Source organism: Typha latifolia, chromosome 8 (assembly GCF_019914945.1).
Source record: "Typha latifolia isolate L0001 chromosome 8, TyphaL0001v2, whole genome shotgun sequence".
Lineage (NCBI taxonomy): Eukaryota > Viridiplantae > Streptophyta > Magnoliopsida > Poales > Typhaceae > Typha > Typha latifolia.
In genome coordinates this window covers 723157-744461 of record NC_133093.1, presented here as the reverse complement: position 1 = coordinate 744461, position 21305 = coordinate 723157, and the positions used below count along the sequence as shown (strand labels likewise).

The 21305-nt window shown below is 36.7% G+C and overlaps 1 protein-coding gene across 2 annotated transcripts; it reads left to right on the top strand.

The window, feature by feature from the left end:
* The first annotated feature begins 541 nt into the window (after positions 1-541).
* On the top strand, positions 542-21270 carry LOC140793330 (L-arabinokinase-like). Of its 2 annotated transcripts, none has more exons than XM_073144746.1 (29): positions 542-811; positions 1047-1154; positions 1248-1316; positions 1549-1632; positions 1809-1885; positions 2715-2781; positions 3995-4052; positions 4149-4216; positions 4297-4359; positions 6058-6111; positions 6197-6299; positions 6385-6494; positions 6591-6710; positions 7146-7202; positions 8082-8251; positions 8350-8518; positions 9404-9487; positions 11946-12071; positions 15222-15352; positions 15426-15507; positions 16670-16757; positions 17883-17926; positions 18002-18097; positions 18193-18269; positions 19380-19574; positions 19739-19904; positions 20112-20183; positions 20451-20654; positions 20864-21270. In XM_073144746.1, the coding sequence occupies exons 1-29, from the start codon at positions 740-742 to the stop codon at positions 20987-20989; spliced, it is 2940 nt and encodes a 979-aa protein (XP_073000847.1). In that variant the 5' UTR covers positions 542-739; the 3' UTR covers positions 20990-21270. The 2 variants fall into 2 exon arrangements, with proteins under 2 accessions (XP_073000847.1, XP_073000845.1); XM_073144744.1 differs by having other exon boundaries at positions 9347-9487.
* The last annotated feature ends 35 nt before the right edge of the window (positions 21271-21305 follow it).

The following is a 21305-nucleotide window of genomic DNA, read 5'->3' as shown; positions in this document are numbered from 1 at the left end:
TATGAATCACTAAAATACCTTTCTTTTTCAAAGTTTAGAGCATAAAATTTTATCACCAATTTTGTCTTACAAAAAAGAAAGATTTTTCTTTCTTGTACTATGATATGGGGGTAACATTTGATAGTTCTAAAAAAGTACTTAAAATAATCTATACAAGGGCAAAATGGTCTTATATTGCTCTAAGTTTAGTTTTAACAGTGATTAGTTAGAATTAACTAATGGAATGATATTTTTTAAAGAGTTTAAAAATTTCGGTAGTTATTATACTATTTCATTGTGATATTTTAAAAAAAAATTAGCGGCAATAATGTAAAAATATATAATATTGAATTAATATTTAATACATATGCATCAATCATGCATGCATGGGCTTGATATTGGATACAACTACTAATATAAATAATCATATCCACATCATCTTATCATTAACTACCCAAAAACACCCTCAGCACAGCTGGAATTTCCGGTGTGCCTCGTGATTCGTGTGGCCACGGCGGTGGATGTGGGATAACTCCCCCCAATTCGGCTTTCGCTCCTCCCCGCCCATCAGGAGTTCGAATATCTCGGAGCCACCTCGCTCTTCTCTCTCACCCCCCCAATCTCCAATCTCCTCCTCCTCCTCCTCCTACCCGACTAGGGTTTTACGATCTCCGCTTCTTGGATCTTGATTTTTGTCAGCAATTAAGCAATTAAACCCCCATTATTGCCTCGAGAAGGCTCGGAAATCGGAGGGAGAAGGATGAGCTGTAGTCTCACCTTCGCCTACTACGTCACCGGACACGGGTTCGGCCACGCCACCCGCGTCGCCGAGGTATCCAAGATCTCTCCAACTTCGACCCTCTTCTTGTACAGATTCTTTCTTTCTTTCTTTAGATCCCTTTGCACCTTTTGGTTCTTGTTTCTTGGTCTTGATTGGAAAATTTGAGGGAAAAAAAATTAACGAGGAATTGGAATGTGCTATAGTTTCTTGTTTCTTTGCTTATTTGAATCTTTTTGTGATTTTTGATCTTTTTGCCAAGAATAATCGGGATTTCTCCTAATCTCAGGTCGTGCATCATCTGATTGCGGCAGGTCATAGAGTTCATATTGTCACGGGTGCTCCGGATTACGTGTACACAAGTGAGATAAATTCTCATAATCTCCATCTTAGGAAGGTCGGTTTTTGAGAGAGGGTTTTTGCGTTCTTGGATGTTTAGTTACCAATTTCTGTTCACTTCCTATATGGCTCCTTTGATGAATTGTGACAGGTTCTGTTGGACTGTGGGGCTGTGCAAGCTGATGCCTTAACGGTTGATCGCCTTGCTTCTTTGGAGAAGGTGACATATCCATTCCTATTCTTGTTCACTTTTTCTAGTGGGCAATTCTTTTGGTGCAGTGGTATTCACATTTTTTTTAAAAAGAAAATATTGTGTGGTGTCTTCCTTTTATTTATTTCATAGCTGTTAAGCTTCCAGTTTTTCCAATCTACTGGGTGGTTTCCGTCTATATCATTTTTTGCACCATTCAATTGGCAACATATAATAGTTGATCCTTTTTCTTGTAAAGCAGTACGCTCAGACAGCTGTGGTACCTCGCGCTTCCATTTTGGAAACTGAAGTAGAGTGGCTGAAATCGATTAAGGCTGATCTTGTGGTACTTGCATTACTTTGTACCGTTTTATGTGATACATGAAACTCATCATACTTCTGACCTCCATTTACTGCTGATGAATCTGCAATATAAGATTTCTTATTCCAATGCCTCTTCCCATTCTCCACAAGGAAGAATGTTTTGCACTAACCAGACGTTATGCCTCTCTATGGAGACAGGTGTCTGATGTTGTTCCTATAGCATGTCGAGCAGCAGCAGATGCTGGGATCCGCTCTGTATGTGTCACAAACTTTAGGTAATATGGAATTACCTGTCATACCTTCAAATTTCACTTTTGAGAATCACTTCGATCAACGTGATATGAGTATACGACCTATTAGGTGTTAAGCATTCTTTTTAGTGCTGAAAGCTTCAGTAGTGTTCTCAATTTCATGGATATAGCTAGATGATAATCAATGCCAATTTCATATCTAATGCACCCCATTTGTTCTTCTTTGGATCCTTGAGTTCAATGACTAAGATTAGACAACTAAAGGAACCACCTGGACGCTAAAGCACCAGGATCCTTGAGTTCAAGTTCAATGGATGCTGAACAAATCATGTAACTTCATGAGAAATCCAAATCAAAATCTGATCAAGGAGCTTCTTCCTTTGGTTCTCTACTGATGATTTATTCTCACATGTTTAAATTAATGACTTTGCTCTCGTCTTTCAGCTTTAGTAAATTGGAAGATAAATATATCCTAAATTATGAGGATCGTCCATGTTAGTGTTGTTTAATCATTCTAAAGTTTCAGAAATATTTTTAGGTCAACTAACAAATGCAGATTTTCTTGATGCATAACAGCCTTCAGTTGTTTTAAAGATGAACATTTCATTGTTTTTATAAATTTCTATGATTATACAAAATACATTACGTATATGTATATATAGGGCACAGTATGGTTACTGGTTTAAGTGCTTTTCATACTGGATCTTCTATTAGAAGTGGATAACATGATTTAGTGAATCTTAGATTGAGGTGTCAATTTCGGAACCAATTTGCAAAGTGGATTGCACCTTTTTGCTTGTAATTAGGCTAAGCAGATGTTATGATGTTAACTTCTCGTTACTTGATTCTGCAGTTGGGATTTCATATATGCAGAGTATGTGATAGAAGCTGGATATCATCATCGGTCTACGGTTTGGCAGGTAATTCTTTGTTTTTTTATACCTTCATCTTACAATATTTCATAAATTGAGCTTCTTACCCTTATTCCTTTCCATTTGATTCTCCAAGGTTTGGCTACTTCCATTCAGAAAAAACAAAAGAGAAAAGTAAAACTGAACAGGGATAGAATAACCCATTTGAAAATAGATTAATATGCACCTCTTGCTTTCTGGTTCAACACCAACTTCCAAGCTTCTTGACATGATCAAATATATTTGTGAGCTTGTAAATTGAGAAGGTACTACATATCATTGTACAATACTTGTAGCCATGCTCATTGTATCATTCTTCCTCACCAATTGTCCAACAATTTTCCTTACTTTTGAATACTTAAATATTGTACCCTAAAAGTTTCTGTAAAGGATGACAATATACAGAAATTTCTGGAATATTTCTCACTTTAGATGATATTTAGATATTTGACATATTATAATATTTAATACATAAATTATGCATTCCTTTTGTTTGTAGCATGTACTATTTTTATTCCTTTCATCTTTAGTAAAAACCTTAGTAAACTATAACCATTACTGCTAGAGGATTAAAAACATGTAACAAGTGAGGTTGCTTTAAAAACTAGGGAGGTTTGTGATATCTATTTTGGTTTGTGACATTCAAACTTCAATGGCAAACTGCAATTAATATGTTATTATTATAATCTCTACTGCCCTTTTTAATTTTGATAATGGAAGGTAATGATTCATCCTTCTTGTCTATAATGATAATTGAGGGCATCACTGGTGTGAGATAATGCTTGCCCATCGCATCCAAGAGGTCATCGGTGCAAGCTTTTGAAAAAACCTCTTCAAGAATAAGGGTTAGGTTGCATGCAACTTCCATCACCAACTTCCTATAGGCGGGAGCATCATGCAATTGGACGCTTTTTTATGCTCATCTAGCATACTACTTCCATAAGACCATATTTATTGCAATTTATCAAATGATTCTCCAAATTTTATACAAATTATAGTTAAGATACTTCATGTGGCAAATCATTATCTGTAGTCTTCAATTAAGCAATCAGCTTATTTTTGTCAGCAGAGCAATTCATATATGAAATAAATAATAAGGTTCCAGTTATGATAAGGAAACTAGAGAGCACCATTGTGATGAATAGAGGCTCTGTTTATTTTGTCATTTTCCTTATTGTAAAATGAATCTGTACATAATCTTTCTAGTTTACTCCTCACGCAGATAGCTGAAGATTATTCTCATTGTGAGCTAGTTCTCCGGCTTCCTGGTTATTGCCCCAGTGAGTTTAAAAACACACTTTTAATGTGATTGGTAAATTATCTTCCACTATCCTTGTATACAGAAAGTAATTGGTCTAAAAATGTTCATTCTGAAGTGCCTGCCTTCCAGGATGTTGTTGACGTGCCTCTAGTAGTCAGGAGGTTGCGTAGATCTCGACCAGAGGTTGGTTGCTGTTGTAACTGGAAGATTTTGAATAAAAAGATCATTTAGTGTATAAAAAAGTGATAGTCTTGTTTGTTCAGGTGAGGAAGGAACTTGGGATTGGAGATGATGTGAAGTTAGTCATTTTCAATTTTGGCGGACAGGTATGATATATAAAAGATATGTCTATTGCAAACAAGATAGTTTAATAACAATATATTTTATTTTTCTCAATTTAATGGGATTTAACTAAGTGTCGTATTCCCTAGAAAATCATGAGAAGATTAAGGATAGAAGCATCTTAAACTCTTGAAATGAAATTAATAATAGTAGATGGTCTTACAACCATGGATGGCTGTGCTGGCAACGTACCAGCACGTGGTACTAGGGGTGCCGCATGACACCCCTCCTAGTAGCTTCGCTGCTCACCATCTACCTCATCGTCGAATTTGCCGTCGCCAATCGCAGGTGCGAGCTCGGGTGGCGGCGAGCGGTGAAGGGTGAAGGTGAGCAGCTCCTTACCTTTTCCTCTTCCTCTCTTACGACACGATCGGCAACTGTCGCAGCATAGCCGACAAATGTCGCGGCACGATTTGTGCCTGTGGCATGGCCATCGTTGCTTACAACCCATTTTTTATTTATTTTATTTCAGGAACATATTTTCTATTTCATTGCATTTCTATTTAATTCCTAAGCTATCTATTCTACATTTTATTGTTATCTTGAGTAGAAACCTTTAAATATAATGCTAAAATACTTAATATGAAGTTATGAAGTTGTCAAATGCATATGTTCTGATGGTTTCACATGATATCTGTCTATTGTTAACTTATTAAAAGCACATATTTTCTTCCCCTCTATCTCTCTCTATAATTGGATTCCAACAAAAGGAGGAAAAGAATAGAACCCTGAAGAAAATGTCTAGTTTCACCTTCTGTCTGACAAAAGATAAAAAGATTGAATATCTGTTGATATTTTCTGTTATAGGTAAGAGTAACAGGTCATGGATCAACTGGAGAAGAGAAAAATAGTGAGAAAAAGGCTTTGAAGATGGATCCTTATTACTTAAAGGGAGCAGAAGAGTGGGAAAGGAATCAAACGTACATATCCATTGCATCATACTTCTTGCATCTATTGGAGTTTCAAGAGGCTTAATAGAGCATTTGATATTATTGACCCAAAGCAAGTGGTGAAGCTCTGATTTCATGAGACAATACATTGCATAGCCTAGGGAGTAGAGAGTGACTTGTGCTGTGGTAAACTTTACTTCTTGCACCCAAGCTGGTCATCACCTATAGAAAACGGAGATAAGGTTGTGTACATCTTTTCCTCCCTAGATTCTGCAATGATGGGACCTCGTGCACCAAGAGATTCCTATATGCATTTTATAGTTTGAAACACACTGAAATGCTTCTTTATGTGGTAGCAGAAGTGGGGAGATGTCACCAATTATATTAGTATCTAAATCAACACTGCAAAGATGATTTCAGTATTTGAACATCTCACTTTAAATCTAAATGACCTAGTGACCTTCAAATTGCCTAGTTCATTGCTTGTAGTAGTAGCTTGCTTGCACTTCTCCTAACATGAGTGAGGCTTCATTGGGAAAGGAAATTCTCATTTGGTGCTGCCTCATTTATTTTTCTTTCCCGTTAAATCTCTGTACCCTTTTGCATGTTGAAGTGTAGTTTATTTATTAGATAGAATTTAGAAAGTAGCTCTAAGTAGTAAGTTCCAATACCATTTTCTTTTAATTGTTTACTTTTCTGCTTGTGGATATAGTTTCCGAACTATAAAATATGTGTTGTACATGGGTTAATTGGTAATGATTTGCCACATAATTTTATATTTCTCTTTTGCAGCCAGCAAGTTGGAAACTGAAACAGGAGTGGTTGCCTGCTGGTTGGTTATGTCTGGTATGGTCCCCTTCTAGATATTTAACGAAATCCTATCCCTGAATTTCTGCAAACTTTCACATCCTTCTTATTCTCATTAATTAAGGTATGTGGAGCACCTGAAGACCAAGAGCTTCCTCCTAACTTCATAAGGCTTGCAAAAGATGTATACACTCCTGACTTGATAGCAGCATCTGACTGTATGCTTGGTAATAGAATGAATACTAGACTCGAAGTACAAGCTCCTTCTGTATTCCTGTTTTTAATCTTTATGCTGCTTCATTTATCCGTTAGGAAAAATTGGGTATGGGACACTTAGTGAAGCTCTAGCTTTCAAGTTGCCCTTTGTCTTTGTTCGACGAGATTATTTCAATGAAGAGCCTTTTCTAAGACATATACTTGAGGTAAACATATTGTCCTTTCTGCTTCGCTTCATTTCTAGGGAAGATTATATATCTACTCCGTGCAATGTGTATATGTTTGTTTGTTATCCTATGCAGTACTACAAGGGTGGCATTGAGATGATCAGAAGAGATTTGCTTAGTGGGCAGTGGATGCCTTATCTTGCACGTGCACTTACTCTTACCCCCTGCTATGATGGTGGCATTAATGGTGGCGAAGTATTCCCCTGTTCTTATATATATGTATATGTGTGTGTGTATATAATATGTATATGTATATGCATATTTATAATCTATTTATTTTTTGTATATACCTGACAAGAAGCTTAGCAACAAGACTGAAGCCGTTCTCTGTTGGAGCAATCTTGATGATAAGGCATCCGAATTAGTTAAAATATATTGAAGTAATCTGCAAAAGGAGAAAATTGTCTCATTTAGAAGATTTCTTATATATGCATCTACAGAACTCAAAATTGATAGCATCAGTAGTGCTCCATAACAGCTAAATGATAGAGTTTATGGGATAAATATGACGCTGTTAATTTTTATTCAGATTGACAGATGTACGGGCTTGTGGACAAGTAGCAACTAATACCTGATGTATCTTTGGCCACTACTTCCCACTAATATTGTACTTATTTACTGCCTTTTCAGGTTGTTTCCGACATTTTACAAGATATTGCAAATGGAAAACGTCATGCATCAGCTAAGGTATGTCTGATTTACTTATCTAAGTTGAGCTCAAAATTGTGAAGCTAATAATTTCTTTTTATATTATATGTTAGTATGATAGTTAGAAGGTACCCTTAGTAGAGGAGTTTAATGTAATTGTTCGGGTCAGGTCATATGCTTGTTGAGTTTTATTATTGACTTTATTTATTTATTTATTCCTTTTATTTTGGTACATTGCATGCCCTTATTATTGATAATATCCGATCTAACTTGTTACTTATGTGCACCACGACATTCCATCGTAAATTGGGCCTTGTTTTCCCAACTTCCAGTTGTAGGCTCAAATTCCTAGTATATTGCTGTCAACTGTTCTTGTTCCATAATGATTGTAATTAACTCATCAGTTACTTTAAAAGCTTAAGGTGGTAGGCAATGGTGATATTAATTTTTTATATTCTAAATGCTCTTTACTTCTAGGCTCGAGACATTTTTAATATGCTCAAGGTATGAATTTTAGATTGAATAGACCCTGTGGGATTTGAACTTGGAAGTCAAGATTTGCTGCTTTGATACTTAACTCGCCATCTTCTCTAAAAGTTTAAGTTGGTAGAGAACGGTAGTTTTAATCCTTTATATTCTAGCAATTATAATCCTTTGCTGCTTACCATGTCCAAATGGAATATAATTTAAACTGCAAATTCATTTATTACTTCAGACAATGTTTACATGGTGCGATCATTAATATTACTGTTATGACATGAATTTTGTGTTTCATTTCTTGGATTCCTTTATTATTATATAGTAAGATGTGTCCTTTTTCCGTAACTGGAGAATAAATAATTCCTTGCTCAGTTTATTCATGGTGGATTAGGCTTCTGGATTACTCCATTGACTTCTCTCACATCCTTTTTGACATAGAGTGGAGTAAGGCGGTTGCGTGATGCCATAGTTCTTGGATATCAGCTACAACGAGCTCCAGGTACGAAAATCAATATTCCAGAATGGTATTCGCTTGCTGAGAATGAAGCGTGCCTTCACGTTGCATCCTCAAATACTGAAGAAAATGGGACCTGGTCTTCAGTAGAGTCGTGAGTTGCTAATTGTTATGTCACTTGTTCATGTAGCCATGAAATGGAGTATCGCTTCAACTTAGAAATGATATTATTTCACATATATCCTATGCTAGGTACACTGAGAACTTTGAGATTCTTTATGGTGAATTACAAGGTTTGTCCGACACAGTAGCCTTTCTAAATAGCTTATCAAGTCTAGTCAGTGAAGCTGAGCCAGGAAAGAATATCGAGAAGCACTTCTTGAGGGACAAAGTTGCTGCAGCTGCTATGTTCAACTGGGAGGTCTTCAGCTAATCCCTCTCTGCAATTTCTGGCATGTTTACTAAAGATCTCTTGATCTGTGTTGCCCCTTGTCTTTTCTTTTTTCCTTCTTGCAAATTAGATGATTATCATCATGATTTTGCTTGCATTTACTGAACAGTGAACTTGTTATTGACACTCCCAATGTTTTATAAGGATAGTTGCAAGGATATGGCATAGCCCATGCTGACCACCGGTCGGCCGGCACTGCACGTGCAGACCGTGCCGCAAGAGAGGGAGAGAAAAAGATAAGGATACTAATCACCTTCACCCTTCACCGCTCGCCGCTGCCCGACGTTGAGGCGGGTGCGAGCGACACCTCAACCTCTGGCGACGGTGAGGTCTATTGTGAGGTCAATGGTGATCGGCGAAGCTGCCAGGGGGAGTGAGTCACGACACCCCCCTCGTGCCATGTGTCGATACACCGCCGACATTGTAAGTGCTGACTGGCATGCCGCGTGCCGGTCGGCATAGCCATCATTGGTCATCATAGTTGAAACAATGAATCTCTCCTTTTAGCTCTTCTTTTATAAGTTTTCTTCAAATGTAATTGGCCCATCTCACTTCAATGGTGATACTTCTCAAATATATGACAGCTAGAAGGGAGAGTTCTACTTATATTTGATTGAAGTCATGTTTTGCCTCTTTCTGAGTCAGTTATGTGCCCTTGTTTAGTTTCATTCCCCTCTCCAATGTTAGGCATGATTTAACCTATCAGTTTAACTAATTTCTCAAGTGTTCTCTTTATTCTAGTCAATATTTTGTTCTGCTTTGATGTAGTAGCATGTAGCTTACATTATGATATAATAGAGCTATGAGGAGATGCCATTAGTATGCAAGAAGGCACTTCCATCAGTTTCCTTGCAGGAGGAGTTTTATGTGGCAAGAGCACCTGGAAGATTGGATGTAATGGGAGGGATTGCAGACTACTCAGGAAGCTTAGTTTTGCAGGTTAGCATAACTTCTTTTTCTTTGTGCCCTTGGTCATCTAGGCTTTTATCTGTTATTTTGTGTTAACCTTGCTGTAAGACCACAGATTACCCTAAAAGAATATTTTTCTTTAAAAAGGAGCAGTAGATATATTCTTGTCAATCTGCAAGCTCTCAGTGGCAGTATAAGGGAGAATAGTATATCTCTAGCTGAGAAACTGAAATGTTAAATCAGCGAATTCTCATCATTAAATGACTATATGAGAGCCAAACCTTTACCCTTGGGTCCTGACTATTTGGGTCAGCTTCGTTTTTAAAGAACTATGTGACACTTATATGATAGCATTTGTAATTGCTAATAAGGAATAAGTATTTGCATGGTGAAGGTGACCTGTGATAATATACTTAAACCACAGAGAGATTTGATAAAAAAAATTGATTCAATGCCATACATGGTTTTCTTTTCCTTTCTCCTTTTGTCCCTTTAAGTGCACAGTTTAACTTGACTAAGCAGGAATGTCTTTCCCATTTTACAATGTCTGAACTAGTGTAGCACAATGGCCATTTGACATTTTTTATGCAAAACATAAGCTGCTAGAGTTAAAACGAAATTGAGCTGAAAACTGCAGTGCTAGTTCAAGGAGCAAAGAGGTTCCTTTACAAGATAACAGGTTTCTCTCAATTAAATCTGTAGCATCTATGAGCAAACTCATTGTTTTTTACCCTAATCTTATGTGGATTAGTCAAAAGCTCTCATGAAGAGTAAGTGAGATTAATACAAGTCTAAAACATGCACTCTTTGTGCAGAACATGGCTATAAATATTTCAATCTTTCATATAGTCCTCCTCAAATTGAAAGGTGGACTAAAGATCTGAGTTAGACAAGAAGTTATTGAAAGTGTGTTTACACCTAGCATGCATCCATGAAGTGGTAAGTAAATGATTATACACATGAAAACTCACAGGAGAAAATCACATTTGACTCTCTATATACTTTGTGAGTTTGTTCCCTCACGAAATACTGGATTGTGTGCAATTTGCCTAGAATGCTATTGTAATAGACTTGTAGTTGTTTAAGTAGGCAGTGCAACAAAATTGAGGGTTATGCTTGCCGAAGTTATGCTCATAATAATGTCAGCAGTCACACAATGCATTGATGCACTTTAATTCGGTACCATCTTGTTTCTTGCTCTTCAACATATGCTCTCTGTAGAGATAATTATATTCCAAAATTTTCCTGCTTTTGTTAGAGCTCACTTCTTTTTCCTTTTTGCAAGTTTTTCACCTTTTCCATGTTAATTAGAACAAATCTTTGTATTCACTTGCCATTCACATTGTATCCTAGGAAGTTTAACAAATCCAGATGTAGGAATAACAAGCTACTGAAAAGTAAAGTACTCAAAGGGAATGATAATCATCTTGCTGCCTATGTTAGCTCTAGTTATAGTGAAAATTTATACCATGCCTTAATTTAGGAGATAACGACCTACAACGGATACTCAAAAATATGAAAATAAGCAAAATTAAAAGCTGCGCAAATAGACTATTTTTACGCAGAAAACCCCTTGTAAAGCCCACATCTAAAAATTACAGATCATTTTGTTATAATCAAATCAACTACTATAATATAGCAAATACAAGAACCACTTATAGACCACCCATTGAATCTGACAGTTTTATCTGAATTTCTCTTGCTCATTGGAATCCGCGATAAATTGCTTTTTGTGGTTGATTAACCGATCTCAATAATTCTGAAGATCAGAGTCTTGTTTTAGTGACTCTCCAGACAACAACTCGCTTTAAGGAAGAATGTAACAACCGCGATCAAAGATCTCTGTTGAAACTCATCTATCTAATGGGGTCCAAATATAATCTCCTAGTGCATTCCCACCTTCTAGGATTTTTTTTCCTTATATAGGTGAAGACTTAAAGCCTAAGAATGTTTCAGAATTGGATCTGGAAAAGGCACATCTTGGCTCGTGCATTCGAATGCCTAATCCTGATCTTGTGTTTGAATGCTTGATGCTATCATGTTGGTCTGTCCCAAAAGCGTTCAAACATTTGTAGAACATTTTCTCTCTGTTGACCTGCAAACGTTTGTAAAATGCTTGCTCTTTGTTGACTTGCGTTCTGGCAGTGTTTGAACGTATGCATGACACTTGCTCTCTGTTGACGCCCTTCGTGGAATTGTTTGAATGTCTGCACAACACTTGCTCACTGGAGATGTAGCAGCCTTATTACAAGTGTATTAAACATAGTTTCAAGCCTTTTATAGTCATGCTCATACAAAATTTGCTAAGTACACCCAAATAGGATTTTTGTACATGAATTGCTAATACAAAAATAAAATATAGCATTAAAAGAGTTATGGAGCACTCCAAATTTGTCAGTTGCTATTAAATTTTAACTTTATAGTTGGTAATGTTCCTCATAATCTGTATATTATTTGTTCTGGTTTTAAAACTTCTGTTTGTAAACAGATGCCTATTAGAGAGGCTTGTCATGTCGCTGTGCAGAGGAATCATCCTAGTAAGCAAAAGCTCTGGAAGCATGCCCTTGCACGGCAGACAGCAAAAGGATGGGGATGTCTTCCTGTTCTTCAAATTGTATGTTCCTGCCTCTACCTTTCATATTTCATCACCTTATCATTTTTTCTTTTTTAATCTTCTCATGTGTTAGAAGTTCACCTTTGCAGTTATGCAGAACCAATCCCAAATAGTCGGGACTAAACACATTTCTAAGAATATTAGATTCTGATCAGGCCCTCTCCATGGCTTGAACTTATAATCAATATCTGAAGTCACTCTAATGGTTTTCTGGATTTATGCTTTCAAAGAGGTCCATAGTTAGGTAACAGAGACAGTGATACATACCAAATAACAGTGAAATTGTAGAAAAGAGATGTAGTATTTTGAAGCTGGTATAGAACCAGCTTCCTAAAATATATGTACTGTCACCACAAGCAAGATTTTTAATAGGTCATTAATATTTCAAATATGTCATGTGAACCTAAAAGTCAAGGCATGCCTTCTACAGAATTGACACTGTAAATACATGCATTTGCTCTTCATTTTTTTTATTAGCAAGAATTCCCAGTAATTATGTCAGACTATAACCATCCCTAATTTATTTTCTACATATATCCAGTTCTGTCAAGTTGGCTGTGAAATCGGGTTATCTTTGAAGATCTTAGTTTAAAGTGGCCTTGATTAATCATGTACACATTCTATGTTCCTATCTAATGCATGATCTTTTTGGGTGTCATTTAATTGATGTGTAGTTTAGTTACTATCTCGTAATAATTTTGAAGTAGATTCTTATTTAGTTACAATTGTGATTTTTCTCTTCTTCTGCAACTGTCATCCTAAAGTTTTCATTGTCACGACCCGAAATAGGAATCATGACCGGCCATGCATCTCAATATGCTTGAGATACACAAAGCCTTAATAATACTTTCTACGAGTACGATAGCAAATAAATAAGTAAAATGAAGAACTTGCTTTATTAAATTTCATACTAATTGCAATTTACATAAAATAATATTATTGTTTTTGTGTCTCTAACAAAATAAATAAATCTTCTAGTCTAAAGCATAAAATTAAAAAAAAACGGAAAAGTAAATAGGTGAATCCTAAGTGGAGGTGGAGTCCGGGTACATCTCGCTCAGTCGCCCCGCTGACCATTACCTGAGATAGATAAATAAATACAAAAAAGAATTCATGAGTCAACAACTATAGCTCAGTGAGTGGAATCCACTCGAAAACCAAATAAATTTTAAATCATATTAATACTGAATAAAATTAAACTATAAGCAACAATATCCATAATAATATGCAATAGGCATGTTATTTAAATAATAATAATGATAATAATAGAGAGTCTCACAACTTGTAACCTTGCATGGTTTCCACATATTAACATCTCTTCAATAATTATACTGTCATATGTCGCAATGGGTCTAAACCATGTAGATCCACATCAACTAGAAGTCACCTCGAGATGACGCTCGGAACTTTTCTTCATAGCTGATCCAATTAGGGTCATCAGATGGTATCACCATGTGATCAACACACTCTGTCTTTTCCTCTAACCTTGAGAGAAGTTAGAGTCACTTAGAAAATTTCTCATTCATTCATCCTAGGACTGTTCCCTAACCCCGCCAAAGTCACAGTAGTGATCTGATTTAGGGCTTTCCCCTGGACTTTCAGATAGACTTGAGTCACCACGGAAAATCGCAAGCAATTTATACCGGAACTGTTCTCTAAGTCGTACCAATACTAGTCTCATTTTTTTTTCTTTTCACTAAATTTAATATTTGTACAAAGTATGGTGATGCACTGAGAGTATAATGATTAAATGCACACAGAAAATATAAGAATTACATTTTGCACGTATGGGTGAAATAAATAGATTTGCATACAGAGATTGTAACAATTAAATTTTTTTTTTTGCATGTAAGGATGAAATAAATAATTTGCACATAGAAAATTTACGTGGTCGACAAGGTACGAAATATAATAAAATAAATATGTGAGTGAATCCACTCACCTGAGTCTAGGCAAAATAACCGAAATCTCAAATCTCTAGCTCACATATTAAAAATCACCACCTTAAATAATAAATAATAATAAAATTTTTAATTTGAATAATATTAATATTTTTTTTTAAATTTAAAAACTAAAAAGAACTAAAATGGGTTTAATTTACCCATTGGATTGGGCCGGGCCACTTCTGGCTCGGCCCAATCCAAAAGAATAGACCAATCGGGCTGGGTCAAGGCCCAGTCGAGAAAATGGATTGGGATACGGGCCAACCCGCAGCCCATCCAAATTAATCGATTCGGGTCGGGTCTGTGGATCCGAAATCCAAACCCAACCCGAACCCGAGCTTAAACGAAAAAAGGGTTGGCTCGGGTTAAACCCGAGCCCAACCAACCCTTCTCTCTTTTCTCGTGACCGACGCGAGAAGAGGAGAATCGAGGGAGAGGGTGACTGTCGGCGGCGGTTCACGACCACCCTCAACCTCTCAGCTCTCTCTCTCTCTCTCTCTCTACATTGTCGTCCTCACGTGGTGGAGAACCCACCACAGACGGCCGACGTCGAGGCCGACGTCGATTGGGGCCACGAGGGCTCCCTAGAAAACATCACCGACACCGGCTTGGAGCACAAAGCTTCCGGTGACGATGCAATTGCGACCCAAAGCCGCCGGCCGGCCTGATTTGCCGATGAAGCCAAATTCCACGAATTAGGTATTTCTAATTTACCTCTTTAAATTTAAGTTAAACTAGAGAGATGAGAGAGGGCTCACCGGGAAGGACTGTGGTGGTCCAAATTTCCTCCGGCGATGCTCCGACGGGCCGAACCCCCGTCGCGATTCCGACGGTGAGAAAAGATAAGAAAACGAAGGAGGGGAAGAAGAAGAAAGAGAGAAGGGGAGAGGGCTAAGATGGTTAAGCAGAGAGAGAGGGGATTAGGATTTTTAATTTATAGTTTAGAAGAGGATCAAATCTAATCCCATTCGGATTAGATGAAATCTTTTTTTTTTCTCTCTGGTTCTGACATTCATCCTCGGAAACATATATGTGTACGCATGTGCACCTGCGCGCACACACACACACACACACACACACACACTAGACCCCTATTTTACTTCAAACCCATCTAATTATTATTTTTTGTGAGCCCTATCCATGTAGGGACAAGTTTCTTCGTGTCATGTGCCTGACACTTTTTGCTGCTAAATTATATCATTTTCAGGTGTCATTAGGTTCTGACTTGAGTAATCGTGCACCAACTTTTGACATGGACTTGTTAGATTTGATGGATGGCGACCAACCAATATCATATGAGAAGGCATATAAACACTTTGCACAGGACCCATCCCAGAAGTCAGTATCACTTCCTTTATTGATGCATCTCATCTTTACAATTCATATACCCACTAAAATGTGTTCAATACAGGTGGGCAGCATATGTTGCAGGTGCAATCATTGTCTTGATGTCTGAGCTTGGCGTGCGCTTTACTGACAGTATCAGCATACTTGTATGACATCATTTTTTTCTGATATAGCTGTTCTTATATTGAGAAACTAGATTCTAAAACTATATCAAGTGTTCTTATATTGACAAAGAACGTTGATACATTCTTTGTCAAGTTACACTTGTAGTTAAGGTCCTTAAGGAGGGTTAACAGATAATAATCCTCAAGAGTCAGAGACAGTCTGATATAGAACACCTAATTGTATGATAATAGCATGTGAGTTCAACTCCTCCACATTGGCTATAAGAAGTATGCTACAACTTAATATGAAATGCAAATATTTGACATGCATGACTAGCTACTTTTACATGTATTGCCTTGCCAGGCATGCCAACTGAGATAGGTTGGCATATAGCCTGTCCTGAGTAATGGATTAGTTCCACAGACTTAGCTTAAGTAGAACATTAAGACATGGAAATCACGTGGGGTAAATTAAAAAGATGTTACCATATGAAGATACAAAGTCATTCTGCTTAAGATAAATCAAGAAACCTCATGCCATATAATTTTAAAGCAACATTAAGGTACATCTCTGGTAGCTTCTCATTTATAGTTATATTCTATTAGTTATCCTGAACTATATGACACAAGCATTCACATATTTTGGTGAATACATCTTGTCAGCATTCATGATTTAAAATTGAAAGATACTTTCTGTAGTAGAGGACCTTCTAATAAGATGTAACCCAATAACAGGAAGATCAGCATAAACACTCGAACTCCACTGGAAAAGGCTATTGGAGATTCTTTCCTTGTTTTTTAGAATCTTAGATGTCACTTAATAAATGGCATAACTATTTTTACATATTTAGTTGATCCTAGGAGTGTTTCCTTGATCTTTCAAGTAAATATATTGCTACACTGCAAAAAGAAGAGATACAATTGCTTCTCATTTGTTCTGAAATACAGTTGATTCAAAATTTCAAACAAATATGGAGTTTGCTTGCAAGTTGCCTAAGTAGTAATATTGAGTTTTGTACAACTTTTATTTGACTGAAAGTGGAATTACAAGTGAATAGTTTATTCTGTGTCTATGGAATTATGAATACTACGTAATGATTTTCCAAATAGCTGTTGGATCTCTTCATATTAAAGTCATTTGAGTGCTTTTGTTAATATAGCTAATGCTCGATCCTCTTGTTCTTCTTACCAATATGAGCTTCAGGTTTCTTCTGCTGTTCCAGAGGGTAAAGGAGTGTCTTCTTCTGCAGCAGTGGAGGTTGCTACGATGTTTGCAATAGCTGCTGCTCATGGTTAGCCTCTTATTTCTCAAAAGTAATTATTTCTTTTCTTCTGGAACTCTCATCAAAGTACCATAGAGGCATACAGAGCCTTGGAGAGCAACATTTGAGTTGATCAGACTTATCTGCTACTGAGATGTCAATGCCAAATTAAGATAATTTCATCTTCTTGCTAGTCTCACAATGAATCAACTGAGAGTTGCTAACTTGCTATTTGTAATTTCCTGAAATAGTAACAAGGTAACACCTGCAAGAGAATCTAGTGATTATTTCTTCGTGTCTGAATTATCTCAATTTCACTTATGTGTGAAATATCTCAATTTCAACTTTGTGTGAATAATGTGGTATGTCCTTTTCTCCAATTCCTTGTTTTGTATGTCCTGCTGCAATTTCTTTCTGGTGTTCTCTAGTCATGTTATATGCATATTTATTGGTCCTGCAACCAAACAAGCACAATCATGTTAACAGTTAAGGCAAGCTAAGTTTCTAAAGATCTGATCCATAACTTAATAGATTCTATATACTGGTTGTATGGGTAAGTCCAGTCTGAACCTAACATTCCTTTCTTAAAACATCATCCAGTGAACAAGCCAGTCCATCTAACCAATTCCACAAAAAGAGAAGCACTTTTTAGAACATAAACCCTTGTAAAACTTCTATTTTAGTTCGTTATTTTTTTAAAATGTTTTTAAAGGAGATCTTTATTTTATTTTGACTCCATCAGTTTCGAGCAAAGCTAAAGTATCTTCATTGAAGTGACAGGAAAAAAAGTATATGGAGACAGAAAGATGTTGATGAACAATTGCCACATATCTGCAAGTTTATGGTGAAGCATTATATTTTAGAAGGCCTTTTAGATTTTAAATTAGTTGAGTAACATGGTTGATCTTTGCTTAAAGGCAGAATCTAGCCTTTTCCTCTTCTTAGTAAGATAGTGAGGTTTATAATCAGCTGGTTTATTAAATCTTTTGCCATAATCATATAATTCTGGAACTTCTTATACTTCTTTAAGTACGGTCCTGGCATTTGGTTTGGAATTTGTTATCGCTAAAACCTGTCTGCATGACTGCATGTGCCGTAATATGTTCCCTATATCAATCTATTTACATATTATTTGATCACTATCTTTTACTGCAGGACTGGATATTGCTTCAAGAGATATTGCACTTCTCTGTCAGAAGGCACGATTAAATTTGTTAACTTCTTGAAATGTAAATTCTGAGATTAAAAGTTAACTTCATCACTAAATATTGCAGGTTGAGAATTATATCGTTGGAGCTCCTTGTGGAGTGATGGACCAAATGACTTCTGCTTGTGGCGAAACTAACAAGCTTCTTGCAATGGTTTGCCAGGTATGCGTTGCTATGCTTTATCGAAAGTGCTGCTTCTGGATGTTTTGCATGTGCTTATATTTATGTACCAATATTTAGATTCTTCTTTTGTGCAGCCTGCAGAGATAAAGGAATTAGTTACCATCCCAACCCACTTACGTTTTTGGGGTTTTGATTCTGGCATAAGGCACAGGTTTATATCTCCTTCATTTGTGACAAGTCAGATGTCCATAGTCAATAACTTGAGGACTTAACAGTTCAGAGCCTACTTTGGTACACTTATACATGATAATCTGTATTGTCCAGCTAACCTCTTTAGCATCTATGGTTAGCAATGCAGTGTTCCTTAGTAAGATTTAACTACATGATGTCTGAAGTCTGCAATTAACAAGAGATGGCTAAATTAGAAGTCCAAGGTTGGTGAAGTTTGATTTTTTTTAAAAAAACAACTTCTAAAGCAGTATACAGAGAAGTTGACCAAAATTCACCACCTGATTGGACTGAACATTATGAAACAGTTATTCCGGTGATGAGATCCTATTCACATCCTCCTAGAAAGTGATTTTGTCATATCATTGTATTGCATAAAACATCAGAAAGAGGAGCGAGCATCTTCTAACACCGTCAAAAACAAATTGAATACAAATTCCTTTCCACTACAATTACCATTTTTTTAGTAGAGAAACCTTGGGTGCGGAGAGAAGTAGCAGCGGGGGTAGTCTCAGACACAAGAAGGATGAAGACTGGAATCTCTCATTTCATTATCAATGCAGGTGCCAGAGTTGCATTTTATGTCATTCTGATTTTGTGGTTCTTTCTAATAGGAGAAGGCATTTTTCAGGGCTGGTCTCTTTGGGTTCCAACATGTTCTGATGGAATCCAAGTTCTGCTAAAGGGAAAAAGCAAGCTTAGGTTGCATGTGTAAAATATGATTAAATTAGTAATTATACATATGCATCTAATAGTACTATCCCAAGGGGCTTATAATATATGTGATTCATTAGTATTTCATAAATTATTAGTGCCAATCTATGAGTATCCTATTATTTGTATTAGCATAAATTGCCATTTCTGATTTCATTATTTTAAAATACTTTGACTTGCCTGATGTGTAAGTTGATAGGTTTAGCTACCTGAATATATGCTGCATATGTAAATGAGGAAATCTACTAAAATCCCTACACTAACCTATTATACAACCCATGTGCATGGGAACTAACAATGATAAAATAAGAACATAAATGCAGCATCTAAACTTTGAAAAAGTTAACTATAAAAATACTAATAAACTCTTATCCTTCAGTGTTGGTGGGGCGGATTATGCATCTGTGAGAGTAGGTACATTCATGGGGCGTAAGATGATAAAGTTTGCTGCGTCTGCTTTGTTGTCCCAGTCACTTGATGGTGTGGTAAATTCTGACAAATGTGAAGAGCAGAGTGTTGGGCTACTTAAAAGCGAAGCTTCTTTAGACTATTTATGCAACCTCTCAACATATAGGTAACATCTCTACAGAATTCTTATACTTGTGGTTTGAGAAGTTTAACCTTTCACATTTTTGAATAGCTGCTGACACTGTTTTCCTTCTTACATGGAAAATCTGCATATCTTTGCTGGAAAGCCATTCAACTCATTCTAACCTGTAAACTTTTCTTCCATTGCAGATACGAATCTGTTTATGCAAAGAAGCTTCCTGAAAGCATACTTGGTAAGACGTTCTTAGAGAAGTATGTTGATCATGATGACACAGTAACTACGATCAATCCCCAGCATATATATGGGGTCAGAGCACCCACGAGACATCCCATCTATGAAAATTTTCGTGTCGAGGTTGGTCATTAAGTAATTTACTTTCACCGTAAGTAACATCAAGGTATAAAGATGCTCTTTTGTTAGCAAACCTTTATCTATTCTCCACATGATATGATCCACTAGTTCTTATATTGTCAGTCTGACCACAGCTAGTTTGCAAATTATTGTGCATCTTCATGATGAGATAACTTGAGTAGATTTCTTATGGTTGTTTGATCTATATAGGCCTTCAAAGCACTGCTGACAGCAGGATCAACAGATGAACAACTTCGCACTCTTGGGGAACTTATGTATCAGGTATAAATCTTAATGATGCTGAACCAGCATAGTTCACTGTAGGCTATGACATTTAAATAAGACTGCATAAGATATATTTCCATTATTTCATTCAGATCCGAAACTTCTGTGATTGAGAAGTGATGAGATGATTGTGTGAGCTTGGCATAAATTATTATGCCATCAGATTTGTTGATTTAATATTCTAGTTTGGATTGTGATCTCATCAACTTGCTGAATATTCTTTTGGTTAAAAGAGTTCTTTCTTATTGTTTGCATCTGCTGCAGTGCCATTCCAGCTACAATGAATGTGGTCTTGGCTCAGATGGGACAGACAGGCTTGTCGAATTAGTGCAAGAAGTGCAGCATCGTAGATCATCCCAACAGGGAAAGGGGACACTATCTGGTGCGAAGATCACAGGCGGTGGTTCGGGCGGTTCTGTTTGTGTTATTGGAAGGAACTGTGTTAAAAGTAGCGAGGAAATTCTTGAGGTTAGTTTGCTTGCTTCCCTATATTACTCAATGGTTTCCAGAACTAGAAAACCGCCAAAAGAAGCATCAGTTTAGCATATATTTTTTTCAACACCCATTATGCCGCACTTCCATAATGTTGAACGCTTATGACTCGTGCTTCCCTATTCCTTGCCCCAACAACATATTGTTTGATTCAACAAGTCTAATGTTCTGATTTGAATTGTCAGATTCAAGAGAGATACAAAGCTGCTACGGGTTATTTGCCTTATGTCTTTGAGGGATCCTCTCCAGGTGCTGGAAATTTTGGATACCTAAAATTGCGACTTAGGTCATCTCCTTCTATGGTGTCTTGACAAAGACTGAAATGCGTCGGTTCCTATCACAGTTCCCATTCAATTATCAAGTATGCTTGTCATGGTCTAGAATAATATTTGGTTCAATAACCGAGATGAAGTCTATCGATATTCCAACAATGCTTCCTTTCCAATTAATATCTGCCATTAAATTGAGAGGAGAGGAATGAATTTGAACTGGTACATCCTGAGAACGTAAAATGTTCTTATCACTGCCCTTGTAATTGTTGGTTCCACCCAGTTTTTTTAAGAGTTTGAGAAGTGTAAATCCTTACCTCTAAGTGAATTCGCTTCAAGGACAACTAGATGCTTGACT

Coding starts and splice junctions, on each gene's coding strand:
- LOC140793330 (XM_073144744.1), top strand. CDS start 740: ATGAGCTGTAGTCTCACCTTCGCCTACTACGTCACCGGACACGGGTTC. Junction 9,488..11,945: donor CAGGAAGCTTAGTTTTGCAG/GTTAGCATAACT, acceptor GTTTGTAAACAG/ATGCCTATTAGAGAGGCTTG. Junction 18,270..19,379: donor GATTCTGGCATAAGGCACAG/GTTTATATCTCC, acceptor CTTATCCTTCAG/TGTTGGTGGGGCGGATTATG.